At 37.4% G+C, this 15,497-nt stretch overlaps 1 protein-coding gene across 13 annotated transcripts in view; it reads right to left on the reverse strand.

Annotated features, from left to right (window-relative positions):
- DLG1 (discs large MAGUK scaffold protein 1) overlaps window positions 1–15,497 on the reverse strand; it is a 140,182-nt gene that overhangs the window by 49,572 nt on the left and 75,113 nt on the right. For 7 of the 13 annotated variants that reach the window (XM_058812449.1, XM_058812446.1, XM_058812445.1 and 4 more), the window contains 2 exons: window positions 4,396–4,488; window positions 1,001–1,054 (listed from right to left, as the gene is read on the reverse strand). In XM_058812449.1, the coding sequence (XP_058668432.1) occupies window positions 1,001–1,054; window positions 4,396–4,488 (147 nt within the window). The remainder of the gene's footprint in view (window positions 1–1,000; window positions 1,055–4,395; window positions 4,489–15,497) is intronic. The other 6 variants (XM_058812450.1, XM_058812452.1, XM_058812448.1 and 3 more) reach the window with 1 other exon arrangement.

The raw sequence follows: 15,497 nt of genomic DNA on the forward strand, positions 1-15,497 counted from the left end.
TGAGCTATTATCTACAGGAATGACAACATGTGCTAACTGAAGCAGTCATCCAGCATTACACTACCTGCAAAAGGGTCATAATGATTGATCAGTGTGCAGTGCTCTTTTCTTTTCTTTTTTATTAAATAAATAACAAGGATGATTAATCATTTCCCTATTCATTGCCATTACACAAAACAAAGCGGATCCTAATATATTTAAGCAGTCTCTTATTTCCATGTACAAAGGTCTTTAATCCAATTTCAAATATCTTCTACATAAACAGGAGTAAACAAAAACCTCCATCATTTTATCTTCTCCTTTAGCTTAGTTCTATACTCTCTCTTTTTTTGAAAAATTACCTTTGAATTTATTCATCTAACAAACCAAACATTAGCAGAGACAGGAGCAAGAATATATCACATGATAAAAATCACTGACCCAGCCTATCTTTTCCAAGTTTTAAAGGGATCTCACACCCACTAAGCTAAGCTTTATTTCCAGGGCCTTCCCCTAGATAGAAGACTTCATAAGTAAATGTTGTAATTATGCCTGACAAATGAACAGCTCAGCCTCCACATAACTACACTTATTACCTTAATATTTCAAACAGAACCAACTCATTTTTATGAATATTTATAGCACTAAAACCTTAAGTATAGCCACTGCATGAAGAAATGTTTTTATGAGAAGTGCAACAGAAATGGCACATTAAATATTAAAGTATCTGCCTGCACAGTTGAAGAAACAGATTGTTCTCTGAACACTGAACCTCTGGGATCTCAGCTGTGTTTTGCACTGCCATACACTGAAACACAGAAAAATTCCCACCTGAAATCTGCAACATTTTTTTTTCATGAAACAGCTATTTAAGGAGTTTAAATAACCATCATGAGAGCTGACAAAATCAAGCACGATCAGAGAGATAAAATAGGTCTTTTTAAACAGCAACAACAAGTGTACCCAACTACATTCATAAAACATGATTTAAAGTTAGAATTGAAAGCAAGTGTAGACTTACATATGTTGAAGTCTCCAAAGAATCTGTATTCACCAGCACTGGAGGGGGATTTGCCTTTAAAAATGAAACATAAAAAAAATGAACAGCATAAGAAAATGCACTATTGATAATTTTACAGCATTTAACTTGCTGGCTTTCTCAAAGTTCTGTTAAAAGGCAGCCTGACCCTGAGAATCTCAAAACTGACCTTCTAAAACACTTGTTACTATCCTGGACAAATTGCTTCCCTGACATACGCCCACACCGTTAGGGAAGTCTGAGATCATAGTTAATATCTAAGTTCTGACATTTATTACCTTGTTTTTCAAAAGAAAACCTGAGTCATGCTACCATTTGACATGATGCCAGTTGCCCCAGCACTTGAGGTATGATATGCAGAGGTTGTTTTACCACTCAGTATCTCAAAACCAATTTTCAGTGGATTCGATTTCCCTTTCTTCCCATCAGGAGCAGTGAACCACCCCCTTCAAAAACTGCTAAATGAAAACCTGCAGAAATGCAACTTAAGCAAGAAAGGACCTACAGAACTGACTTGCAAAAGCAAACCCACAGCAGGCATTCATTTACCCCACAGCACCACAGGCTTCCATCAGAAAATTGTTAAGGATTAACAAGCATTAGCAGCCAGAGATTATTGCCACAGAAAGCTGAAATAATATTAGCATTTTTACAAGCCAGGAACCAGTAGAGTAAGTTTACAGTTTTGGTCTCATACACTGAGAATTTTTCTGTGAAAAATGTGGTTTCAACAAAAAGAAAATCCATAGGATCTGATGGCATTTTTCTGAAATGTTTCCAAATAAACAGATTTCCCAATTATCCATCAACTATCTGCCTTTAAAATAGGCAGCATCTAGCCTGCTCTAGGAACATCAGCCAAACAAACAAACAGTGTCCAGATATATTCCAGACTCCAAATACTGTTAATTATTAAGTTCAGTGGCACTAAACAAAGTTAATCTCCTTACTGCTTTAATGAATCTGAGGGGGTTTTTATTATGTATAAAAATACATTATCTTTAAAATTATGACATTCGTTTTTTTAATCTCCTGGGGGTGTGTGTGTGCATGTAAATAAATTTAGGGATAGTTTAATAGGCTGCAAAAGAAGCCAGCATTAAACTCATGCAAAGGTAAAGTTAAGACCTGCAAAAACATGACAATTGCATTAACTTATTTGTATTCTGCATTTTTGTTTCATTACTATGACAGCAACACACTTCTGAAGAATTTATGATTTTTAAAAGCTCCTAAACCTAGGAAGTGATGACTCAGAAGTGCCTTTGAAAAGGCTGAGATGAATAATCTCCCATCATTAGACAGGAGCCATCAATCTGCTATCAAGTGTCACAAATTAAGCCTGTGTGATTTAATAAGTACTAAAATCAGGTGGGACTTATACACGTTAACAAAGCAGACAATTAAAAGTAAGAGGAAACAAAAAGGATGACACATATGACTGTCAATATGCAATCAAAAGTCTTTCTCACCCAGCAGTTCTCTCAATAGAAGCATTGGCACATTTCATGCAGTAAAGACATTAAGCACTAGTTATTAATGTCACAATAAAAATCTCTGTCAAAACAACACTATCCTTCACAACCATTTTTTGCCACTAAGTTAAATTTCCTTTTCTGCTTCTTATTCAAGTGCAGGTAGGTTCTATTAAAATAGGAGTAAATTAAAATTAAGATCCTGTACTAAAAATCCCAACCTATTATTCATTACTATAATTTATTGTTAAGGTTACAATAAATATAACCATATGTTTTAATAAAAACATATGTTTTTATGGTTTTACTCAGAAGAAAGCAAGGTTGAACTGCTCAGTCATGTTCTTTTCACTCCATTTTGGAATGTATTTTTATTTAATATTAGGATTCTGTAACATCCAATTATATTCAACATATACAGTGCCAGTGAAAGCTGGTTCCCCATGATTTTTATTTTTGAGGCAGACAAGTGTTCTTATTTTCATATTCAAAAAAAAAAAAGACAACTAAAAGCAAAGTTGCTGTTAGTAGGTGAGCTTTGGTAAACAGTATGTTTGATATACAAATCAGCTAACCAATGTAAAACCCCTTCTGTAAGTTAAGTGATTGTTCCTAACACTCCTATATTTATCAAGCAGCAGCCATTTACCAAATTTACCATCTTTTTCAATGATGAATGAAAAAAGCTTTGCCAGGCTTTCCAAAGGTACTATCTGGACATGGTTGCACTGGCCTGTCAAATCTTGATGTGGACAGAATCCCCCTATTAGAAGGGAGTATTTCTAAAACTAATCAAATTTCTGGTCTTCCTGGTGGAAGAAGTACAGGTGAGAGATTCAAATAAACACACATCTACTGGAAATTGCACTATAAAACAGGCAACTGCAAAAAGTTTTGCTAATTATAGATTATGCTAAAAATAAAAACTCAGCAAAGACAAAGATTACCACCTGTTGCAAGGTTAGTCAAGTAGCCCGAAAGTAAAAATTAAGAAAAAAAAATACTGACTTCCATACTACAAAAATTTTCAAGTAATATTCTGGATAGCTTAATTTCCTTTTAAAGTTAATAAACATCTGTCATCAAACAATCCCAAAAATTAATCCATCTTTTCAGATGGGGTGGACTCATCATTTCAGATTTCTGCACTGTAAGTTACAGTAAAGTTACAAAAAACCAGAATGACAATCTATTAGCAGAAATGTAACTGCTGGCTATCTGGGTTGTTGCATGGCTTGCCATGCTGTGGTCACATATTCCAAATTACATGGGAAATAGCAACATTAACTCATGTTACTGCCCTCACTTTTCTTGGGTTTGGTTTCTGTTTTGGGGGCTGTTTGAACATTATGGGACCTAAAAGACGAAGGCTCAGAAGGGAAACATTTTTCGAGTCAAATATGTTAGGAATGGCGAGGTAAAATATCTCTTTTGTATTCTAAATGTCCCCCAAAACAGTAATACCAATAAATGGGTGCAGAGCATAAGAAACATCATGCAAGTGCAACCAAAGAAAGACATGTATGAAGTATTCAGAGGAGATGAGAAAACATTTTCTTTAGAAACAAATCAAGCAATAATGCTTTAGTACAGATGCAATGGCCATGAAGTTACTATATGAACACAAAATATCCCACTGGTCCTTTCCATTCTTGTGGTTATTTTTTCTTTAGTTTTATCACAACTAACTAGTCACTTCTATATGAAAATATAAATATTTTAATGTACAAAAAGCTGTCATAAAATGAACAAAAATTAGAGTGAAATTCTAGGTATTTAACAGTTCACCTCAAAACTGAGTGCGGAGTAGCAAAAGGTATTTCAGCAAAGCAACAAAACAAATTAAAAAATAAAAGTTGAACACGTTTAATAAAACAAAACAAAACAAAACAGAATAAAAACCTGTGGTATGGTGGATGGGATGGTCTCAGCAGGGACTGGTGGGACAGGGATCACAGGGACAATGGGAGAAGAGGAAGGAACAGCTTCTGTGGGCTAAAAATCACCAACAAAATGTCAAAAATAAGGAAAACTAGAAAAACAGTTTCAAACAAACAAGACTCAAATGTAACAGCATAAACAACTATGAACTAGCACATACATGGATTTGGAGCCTAACTGCAATGCAGAACAGCCCCTATGAACCACACTGCTCATGGCACACATTCCCAGCCCTGCACTGATGGTGAGGAACCACAGTAGCTGGACATGCCCAGGTGGGTCACATCACACACCAAGGCACTCTCCCTGCAGCACTGAGACTTCGGGGTCCAACACAAAACCTGCTCAGGTCAATGAACAGACTCAGGCTTTCTGTGGGCTGGTTTCACAACAGAATCCCCTCACCAATATACAACAGAGTGCAAAAGCAGGGAAATGGGCTGAAATTAATAGCACTCAACAAAGCTAATATTCCTCTTTGATAAAGAAGAAAAATCAGAAGTACTTTATGGTTTCTAAACTTAGCAAAAATCAAAGAAACCCTTTTAGCCAAAAGGGTGGAAGGTGCTAAAACAGCTTCAATTTCTCTCTCACAGATCTTCACAGAGTTACCAAACATCTGCAGACTAGGACAATTTTGGTCTTAAGAATCTTCATTAAAATAATAACCAGGGAACCTAGTGACAATTAAGCTGCAAAGGAGTAAGATTCCAAACAGCATTTTGAGCAAAACATTGACTCAAATGTCTTTGAGATGTTCACATACTGGTTGTCAACAAGCTGTCAGCAACACAAACTGCTGGCAACTATCATCAACATTACAAGCTGAACAGCAGATCAAAGCTCTTGCAATTTAGATGTTCCAAGACGTTCTTGTGATCATTAAAAATAATGAAGCATAATGACAAAAGAAAATACTAAATCCCAAAAGTGAACAAAAACCCCAGAACATAAAGAGTATTAAACATTTTAAAAGTTTGAGATGCCTTAAAATACAAAGCAGCATACATCAACAGCAGCCAGCAAATTAAACAGTAATGGCAAATAATGCTAATTGCATTAAGAATCCAAGAACAGCAACACATATTAAATGTACATATGGTATTTCTACAGGGTTTTTTCAGCTCAAAGTCAATCCTTCCAAAATGAAAGCTGCTGAAAAACATTGCAATTACTGAAAGATGCAAGAACAAAATATGTTTGGTATCTTGAGAGTTAATCCTAATGTCATTAAAGCATTCTTACATCTAAAGACTAAAGGACAATATTTCAAGTGCTTAAAAAGAGGAAGGTAGGGGAGAATCTAAATTGATCTGGAAAAATATTAATATGCCTTTTGCAAAGGATGCAGGAAATGCTCAGTGCAATAAACCTGTGTCTCCTGAAAGAACAACCCAGGCTTCAGATGACAAATCAAAGTAAACAGCTCAAGCACCAATTTGGCCCTACCCATACAAAATATGAGACACCCCTTTAAGTCTGCCTTGTTCCAAAGTAAGTAGTTTTTTGTGTTTAACCCACAGCAAGTCCTTCAGTGAGGAAATACCAACTAATATGTAGGTATATCACAGCACCATACACATCCTCAAGGAGACCAACTAACCAAACAAATTCTGTAAAATTCAGCAAATTCTGTTCTTAGGAAACAACAAAAAGATACACTTTGGAGAGCAAAAATCAAGTCAACTAAACTTTCAAGAAATTACTGTAAACCCCCTTATTGTATAAAGTACAGCAACCTTCACTAGAAAACATGAGAACAAGTATTCCTTTGCCAATCTGATTTCAATAATTACTACTTTGATTTCTAGCAATAAAATATAAAAGAAAAATTGGTAAGAAAGTCATTAGACACGGCAGGGCTAAAACTACAGAAAGAAAAGAATGCAACATACTTCCAACAGTTTGCACAAAAACGCACATCTCCAAACACACACTGCAACACCTACCTTCCCTACAGAGCAATTGGAGCAGGAGCCATCAGACACCCAACCACTAGCAGCTTTTACTTTTGCTGTGCTTTTTGTAGGGCTCTTTTTTACACTGTCCCGCAGGTTTGTGAATTTCCCTCTGTGTTTGGCAGCCGCTGGCAGCGTGCAGGAGCTGAAAGGCGCGCGAGCGGCCGGTGCCCGCGGCGCGTGCCGCAGCAGCTGCCGTGGCTGCACAGGAGCAGCTTCGTGTATCTCCAGTCTCGGGCTCCTCACTGCATCAGAGCGCTTGAGCGTTCCCATCTCAACACCATGAGCACTCATCAAAGTCACAACACTGAGAGTCCTTTTTGATTAAAAAAAAAAAAACAACCAAAAAAACCCCAAAAAACCAACCCAAATGGAAAAAAAACAAACCGCCAAATACCCAACCAAAAACACCCAGCCAAACTATGAAGGGAAAATAAATGAAAATATTTCTGCCTGAGGAAGTTAAAAATATGTTTGCTGGATTATGGTCGTACGAAGAAGCCCTACATGCTCTGCATTAGCTAGGTCTGCATGTTGTGTGCTCTCTCACTCTATTTAAAGAGCACCATTGAACCACCACACACCAGTCAATTTGCTGGCCACAAATAATCAATGCAATGCACAAAATATTGAATAGAAGGCAAAAGTCATCTGACTATTATAAAGAAGCTCCAAAGGTTATTTCTCCCAAAACCTTCTACAATCCCTTAATTTTTCTCCATTTTACCACCTCAAAACTTTTCCAAGGCTTACATCCACAAAGTTTTTAATCCTTCTGCTGTTCTGAATGCTTCTTGGGGCAGAAAATTAATGAATTTACAAGCAGTTGATGATGGAAAGTATATGAATTGTGAGTGGGCAGATACATTGTACAAGATTTCAACATTAAAATGTCAAAGAAAATAAATTTTTAATACCATCATAATAACAAGAATTACTTTGTGTTAACAATTTCAAGAGTTGTATTTCCTTGAAATGCAGCAGCACCACGAAACCACAACATTCAGGCACACACTGTTTAATTTTTTTTTAATTTAAGATATTTAAATGAACATTTAAATGAATATTTAAATGAGGTTTTTATTATTCATTCAATTTTTAATGCTAAGGATGCATGATCTCTATACTACATTTTTATTCCAATATTCAAAATAAAAAAAGCTCCAAAATTAATCCTTCCCCCATTCCCCCAAAAAGCACAAAAAGAGAAAACAGCTTGATTTAGTCACGTTGTTGAATATTTAACTTTACCAGCCTATTTTAAATTTTATAAAAGGGGAAGGGTCAAAGGTCATTCCCCAGCATCTATATGAAAATTGGCAGCTAAATACACCTATATTCCCAGCCTTACACAGGAAAGAAGTGGGGTCAAATCAATGGCCACAGTGTTCTCAGCAGGTACCCACAGCCAGCACTGGCACAGCGTGCAGCACCTGCTCTTGCCCAGTGGGTCTGTTCTAGGAACATGCTGTGGATCTGAATTTCTGGTGCTGGGTATGATGAGAATGAAGGATACCAGCCCATAGGAAACAACTTGATTAGGCCAGCTGTACTGTATTTAGCTAACATGCAGAGGTTTCATCAGTTCACAGCATTAGAACATGGTTATTCTCCATCTCACATTATACCTTCCTACAGCAATTGTGACTATTTAAATTATGAGACAGCAGAATTTTTACATGCAGAATAAAGGAAGATATATACAGACCTAAGTAAAAGCATTTCCAGTTATTTATAGCATGAATATTAAGAGATAAATAGGTACTGACAGATGCTCCTCTAATCACCAAGAGTTGCCATGTCTCATCTTCTATCCAGAAGGGATGCAATCAAGAGCTGCCGAACGTTTCATTACTGCAATATTCATAACGCAGAGACAGAAATGTTCCTGGCCAGTGACAGGAAACCAGAAATGTCTTGGCCATACCAACATTCACAGACTTGTGCAGGCACACAGCAGGAATGTCATTGGCCTGTGAAGCATTCAGGAGCTGGAGGACTGGGTTCCCCTAGTACATGTGAGCTCAGGCACACACAGGTTGCTCTGTTCCAGAAAGCCTGGGAGCCTGTGGGGTTTGATACTGAAGGGCAAAGGCAGAGATGAAGATAAGCATGTTGTGAATGTGCATGAGGGTAAATAGTTCAAAACCAGCACATAATAAGTTTTTCTCCTTTGAGAAATGTCCACAGGTGCATTAATACTGAGCAGCTCTGAGGCACACTCGTCAGCCTGCAGGGATTACTGGGATGGAGCTGCCCTGTGTTGAAGGCCCTGTATCAGAATCCTCTTTGGCAAGAGCCTGCTAAATGGCAGATTGTGGAGACCACAAACATTTATTTTCCAGAGACATTCAAGAATGCTTGAGGTTTAGCAGGATGCATTTCTACCATCCATTTTACTTCCATATCAGTAGCCAGCATGACATTGCCTAATTACTATTAGACAATATTCATGTCTATTACATTAAAATGCATTAAAGAAGGAGAAGAGAGGCTTGGGGTATAAGGTTTTTGTCTTGCATACATAATAAATCCCAAAATATGCGATGTTCCAGATTCAAAAGGAATGTTTTATTCCTGGAGACATCAACTTTGTTGAAAACACATAGACCAAGTAGTGTGTTGACTAAAACGAAAATAAATTAGCTTTTAAGAGTGCTAAGAAAATTGAGGGCAAGGGGAAGAGATGCTGAATATCACATTCTTGTAAACTCAGCTGTCTGGCTTCCTACATTCTCCTCCAAGCAGGAAAGGGGAAGACAATACAAAAGATGAGGCAAAGGAATTCACATATCTGCTGTGTGCTTTCAGTCCTTTTGATTTCATTGGCAAAAGAAGGAACGTTATGCAGCAGAAAACTGCTAAGAGCATAATTTTTTTTTCTGGCAGTCATCATGCCTTTGGTCCCTGAGGTGATATCAGTAAGATATCAACAATTAAAAGAAAACAAAACCTTGAAGGCAATTGTTGTTCTGAAAGCAACAGCCCAAGCACTAAAACACAGTCAAGGAACAAGAGGTATAGGCAAAATACCTCATCCATGCTGCATAGTGTGCCTTGAGACTCTTCAGTAAAAAGCCCAGGCTGCATTGAAATTTCAGTGGTAGAAATGCCAATATACAAAGTGACTACAGCATAATCAAAGTGTAGTAATGCTTATATAGAACAACCATGGTATAAACAAAATGAAAATATAATGAAAACAAACCACAAAAAAAGGAAGAGAAGACAAGAAGAATGTTATTAAAAGAGATTAATCAGATATTTGAGAGACATGGGGATCAGTCTGCCCAATTATATTCACATGTGAGGTAAAGGCAGAGCCTGCCTTGGAGTCACACTGGTAGAATATAAAAACTCTTGCTGATGCCTTGGAAGGCTACCTGGGACAGAGGCTAGATAGTGTTAAAGGAATAAAGCAGATATTTATTAAAAGGCCTACACCTTGGGCAATACCAGAGCCTGGCTGAGGCCACACCCAAGATGGACGAGGGTCATGAGTTTTCACACTTTTATAAGTTTTGGTCCATTTCCATACTGGGGTTGATTGTCCCATTACAGCTTTACGTTATGCAGTCCCATCCTCCCAGACTCCTCTCCTCATCTCTCTGTTCATACTTCTTGGGCCTGAAGCTGTAACAGTGTCCTTGGTTCTCAGGCTGGGAAAGGATTGTTTTGTCTGACTAAACTGTGAAGAGAACTTGCTAATACTTTATATGAAGTTCAGAGTTATACACTAATGCAGTACAAGACTGAAAAATATGAAAGCTACAACTTAGACATCATTGCAAAGCAGTGGGGACACATCACAAGCCAAAGCCAGAAAATGCAGTTGTGTAACTGAAGCTGCACAGGTTTGGCAGATCACCTCTGACTGCAGAAAGCAAATGTTCTCCACTGACTGCTTTAATTACTAGCATGAGCTGCTCTACTCTAATATCAAGTGCTAAGTGATTTTTCATAACCAGAGAGGGTTCAGGATCAGGTTGTGCTTTCATATTAAATACCAACTCTGAACAATTTGTTGCTAACACAAAGCTGAATCATCAATATTTTATTCTTTAAATTACCGCATCAAATATACAGTGCACACTTTGCAGCAATCTGTTAAAGTACCAGCAATCTTCTCTAAGTAGCTTTTCTTCAAGAATAATTTTCTTTCCATGTTCTCTACCACCCACTCAACAGCTGAGTAACAACAATACTCATAGAAAGGGAAAATAGTACTAATATTTCACCAGCAATGTCTTCTGCAAAGGTCTTTTTTAAAGCTTTAATGACCAACTTTCATGACTTCAAAAAGCAATTCTAATAGCCAGAAGAATACTCTAAAAATAATTTTGTACTTCACCCTTCCCACTGCCTTCAAGCAGATACTCCAAAATCAGTAACTTCTGTTAATGTGACTTGACTGATGAAAACAATTCCATATTCATCATCTCTTCTTGAAAGTAGGAAATAAAATATCTTCCAAAGCGCACAAAAACTCAAAAGTGGTAAGAAACAATATTGATCCAATACCCAGTGGCAAAGCTGACTTTAAAAAGCATAGATTCTTTCTAGAGATATATAAGTTAAGGTCTGCCAGTGCAGTTTTGTATCTTTTCTCTGAACTACAACCTAGAATGCCACAGGACATGTCACTAGTGAAGTGTGCTATTTTCAGAACTTTGCATCCATCTTCCTCAAAATCACAAAAGTCAATACTCATCTCAAAATACCTTCAGGGATTTATAGACTGTTTCATGGAGTCCGACAGTGACAAGAACAGAGCACAACTGCCACTCATCCTCATTCCCAATCCATGCTATCCAAGTGTGCTGCCCAGAGGATCTAACTGAACACACAATTAGCACTAAATTCATGCACCACCTCTGCTCCATTCCTCCCTAAATCAGTGCCAGCCTGTGGCCTTGGCAGGTCCTTACTGCCATTATGTCAGTGACTTGTGCTGTTAAGCTATAAATTTGAGGACATGCATATTTTTCCTGAGTGTATTTCTGCACTACTTTGAACAAAATGTAGCTTCAAGAGCATTTGAAAATGAAACACAACACAAGTACTTTCCTACAGGCCCAGCTTTGGAGTTCCAAAGAAATCAAATCAAAATTACCAAGTTTCACAAGAACTAAAATCATGTAGAACTATCTGAACATGAGCAATTATGTTTCAAGTCAGGTATTGAAGAATGTAGCTGAATTTTGAGAACTGCACAGACCTAACTCAGGCCAGGCAGGAGTCCTGTCATTGTTGATAAGCCAGTCTAGAGAGCAAAATGTGCTGAATTCACAGAATGGGAAGCAGAACTGCCAAACAGGACAATATCATTAACAGAAGAAGAATTCACTGTTACCTGACCAGGGAAATTATAAGTTTAATCAGGATGGCACCAACCCATGGGTGGTTAGGATTAAGCCTTCCCAACATTCTGCACTGATGCAATCATAACTTTGGGTTTCTGATTTGTGTTACTGACTCCTGCCCCTTTCAGGGGCTCTTGTTGTGCCTTGCCATGACAGAGCAAAGACTGATTACCATGGTGTCCCAAGGATGAAGGAATAAAACCCTAGACCTCCACCTGGATGATATCCAGGTCTCTCCAAAGAGAGTTTGGACAGAAAGCACAGCAACAAAGTAGCTGAGTCTGAAGCCTGTCAGGGTCTGCCTACATGAGGAGGGGTAAGTTAGTACACAATGGTTTAACAATAAGATTTTAGGACAGGTAAGCTCACCTTGGAGCTGTAAATTCAGTTCAAGTACTATAATGAAAATATGAAAAGTTTTTGGATCCCCAAAAGGAAAAGACATACCCACCCAGACCTGGCGGATTAAAAGGTCTAGTCTGAATGCCTGCGATGTTACCTTGGCTCTCACCTTTTTCAGAGTGAACCACCGCTCTTGAAAATCTTATCTCTGTCAGCAGACTATTTTAAAGACTCACCATTAGCATGCTAGATATTCTAAACTGTAGGGGTTATCTGGTTGCTTGATTTTGTGTTGTTGGGTTTTTTTTAACTCAGTCAACAAATTGATTCTCTAACCTAGTTTCCTCCTCAAACCCCACAGCATTTTGCAATGAACTCAAATGAACTTAAAACTCTGAACTAAAAATATAAATAAATAGCTTTGAAGGGGGAAAACAAAGACAGCAGAATATCAATAAAATCGCAGATGGTGAGGATGACCTGAACTGATTTGAAGACAAACACAGTGTGTATTTACTCTTTCAATTCTTCACTGCAATCTTTATCTACAAAAACAGCCTAGTGAGGAGCAATGTGCACCGTGGTTACCCAAGCCAAAATAAAGCAGCAGGGACAGACAGACTCTTACCTGCTGAGGCAGACTGTAGCTAAACTAGAGTTTTGTGTATGAGACAAATGAACACCCACAAGGCAGAAACTGGCAACCTGGACCTACAAAACTATCACCAATGCTACCACACAGTATCTTATGGATGTTCAATGAGTAAAACTTTCAGGTGCTAAGAATCTCATGCAAATACAAACAGCCTCAATAGAACAAAAGTTTCAGTAACCAACCTGTTCTCTCTCTGTTAAGATCAAAAACTGGACTCTTGAAGCCTTGCCTTTTTATGTGAAGTATTCAGAAGGACCTTGCTCAAATTAATTTGTCCTGTCACATCTCTCAGGGACTGAGTTTAATCTCAGTCATATTCCAGATCCATAACATTAAAAATGTACACAAAGTCAATATTAGCTTTAGTAAAACTAACTTCTGCCTTTTGTTTATCAAATACTCAGCAAAAGTCCAATACTGAACCCTTTGCAGCAGGTCAGTCATCTGTATTCATGAAGCATCTCAATACTCTCAGCTCAAAGCAGAATTGCAAGGCTCCTCATTAAATTCATAAGTGCTATTGAGAATGAATTTAATGCATTTAATTTGCAACTTAAAGCAAGGCCTAGAAAGCTCCTTTTAAATAACATCAGCCTTAAGAATAATAGCTTTCATTATAATGCTAATGCATCCACAAAGAAGCCCAAGCAGGGTTTTAGCATCAAAAAGAGCCAAGACAAAGAAAAAACATATTCTAAGACTTTATTATAGAAAGATAATAGCAGCTCTCAGGTGTCAATATTTTAGTTTTTGATATTCACAGTAGAAATGGTATGCTGTGCTAAGAAACTGAGAGGTGGTAAACTGTTCACTCCTAGGAACATTATTAAATCAAAATACAATGTCAAAGGTTGGGTACTGTTTACATGTTTCTCAGAACACATAATTTGCAATCATTTTTCAATTATTCAGGAAATAAGTAAACCTAGACAGAATGCCCATTCTCTTATTTCTAGTTAATTTAAGTATCAAAGCAGTCCTATACCTATCTAGCTCTGATACTGAAAAGTGATCTCACTCAATACTAGAAACATGCCAATTACCTGTCAAACTATCTCACTACTCTTCTCCAAAAGTTAACAAAACTTAATTAATTGGATTTTTTTTAAATTGAGTAAATCTTCAAGAACCATTATTCATAACATATGAAAACTTTGCATGTGAATGTCGTCTTAAGTAAAGTACAATCAGGATAAGAAACATTCAGGTTCACTTACTTAGAACACCCCACTGCCCTCAAAGTACTTGAGGGGCAGTCTGAAAAGGAGTAGTGAAGTGATCTGAAGCAAGTCAGTGAATCAGAGCTAGTTTCCCATTTTAAGTATTTTTTTTTTTGAAAACTGTATTAATCTGTGAACAATCTATTATCTAAAAATATTTTTAGAATAGATGTATTTGCCCTAGAACACTAAGCATGAGCAGAACAGAATTTACCTCACATTAATGAACAGCAAACAGAAAACCACACCAGGAGAGTCATCTATAACAACCCATTAATTGAAATTCATTAGCTTTTAGGACATAAATATCAATTTAAAAAGGGAAACTAATTACTTGATTTACATTCAAACTGGCTTTACACTAAAGCCACACCTTCATTTACAAAAGGCTTTGCACATATCAGTGGCAGAATTGTATCTTGACACATGCTGAATTTTTCACAAACATGCACTGCAATGTTCACTCCAGCCCTGATGGCTTCTTATTGCTACGCACAGCTGCCAGCTCTGCTCCTCAGCTGGTTTCACCCATTCCTACACCATGGAGACCCTGCAAGCTGGGATGGCAAACTCAGCCTTTTGTGCTCATATCAAACTGACCAAAACATCCATTTTGCATGGCACTTCTTTCACTTATTTACCCTGCATAAAAGGAATATTAACTATACTGACCTGAAAAAAGTGGGGAACAATAAATATTGCAAGTAGAAGCTTAAGTTTCTCAGACTATCATAAAATACATGAAACAATGCAAGCGTTTCTTGAGTTATGACTTCACTTCCATTAAGTTTTGGACTAATTGTGACAGCATCCTAGCTTACACAATCATTTCTGTCTATATCATTTAGTTAAGGTAATTAAAGCACCTAATCTATAACACAGTTGAAATTTCAAACTCTTCATTACAAAAAAAGTCTGTAGAAAGCACTAAGACAAGGGGTTTGACTTCTGAATTTATGATTCAGAAAAAGCAAAACAGGATTAATCAGACCCTCAAGAGTCCCAACGATTGCAAGAAAATTCTGCAGTTTCCTTTTTTATAATCTCTAACACCAACAACACTACACAACATATTTCTACTAATGTTTCAATTACTGAAAAAGCACTTAGTTTCCTGAATCCTCAGAACCAGAAGACACCAACCCTTGGCCACACTGTTATAACATTGGTGAAGCCATGAGATGAGTTCTGAGGTTCAGGCTGGCTTTGACAAGTGATGCTCCAAAGTTTCCACTCCCAGGCCACCGTCCAAGCTGCTCCTTGCCAAGATGCTCTAACCTGCCCTAGTCCCTGTCTGCAACAGAACAGAAAAGACAAATCTGACTCTTCAATCCAAGGGAAGGCTATTTCCTAAAAAAATTACACTGAATTCTCTTTCCAACACTGTCTTGCATTTAAAAGAACTTTGAACAAGATGCAGAAGAACAGCTCCCATAATCCCAACTCTGCTCCCCTCCATTAGGCTACAAACAAGCAGAAGCTGCTCTTAGACTGTTGAATCCTTGCCACTAAAAGAATGCTGTCC

This window comes from Ammospiza caudacuta, chromosome 11 (genome assembly GCF_027887145.1).
Source record: "Ammospiza caudacuta isolate bAmmCau1 chromosome 11, bAmmCau1.pri, whole genome shotgun sequence".
Classification (NCBI taxonomy): Eukaryota; Metazoa; Chordata; class Aves; order Passeriformes; family Passerellidae; genus Ammospiza; species Ammospiza caudacuta.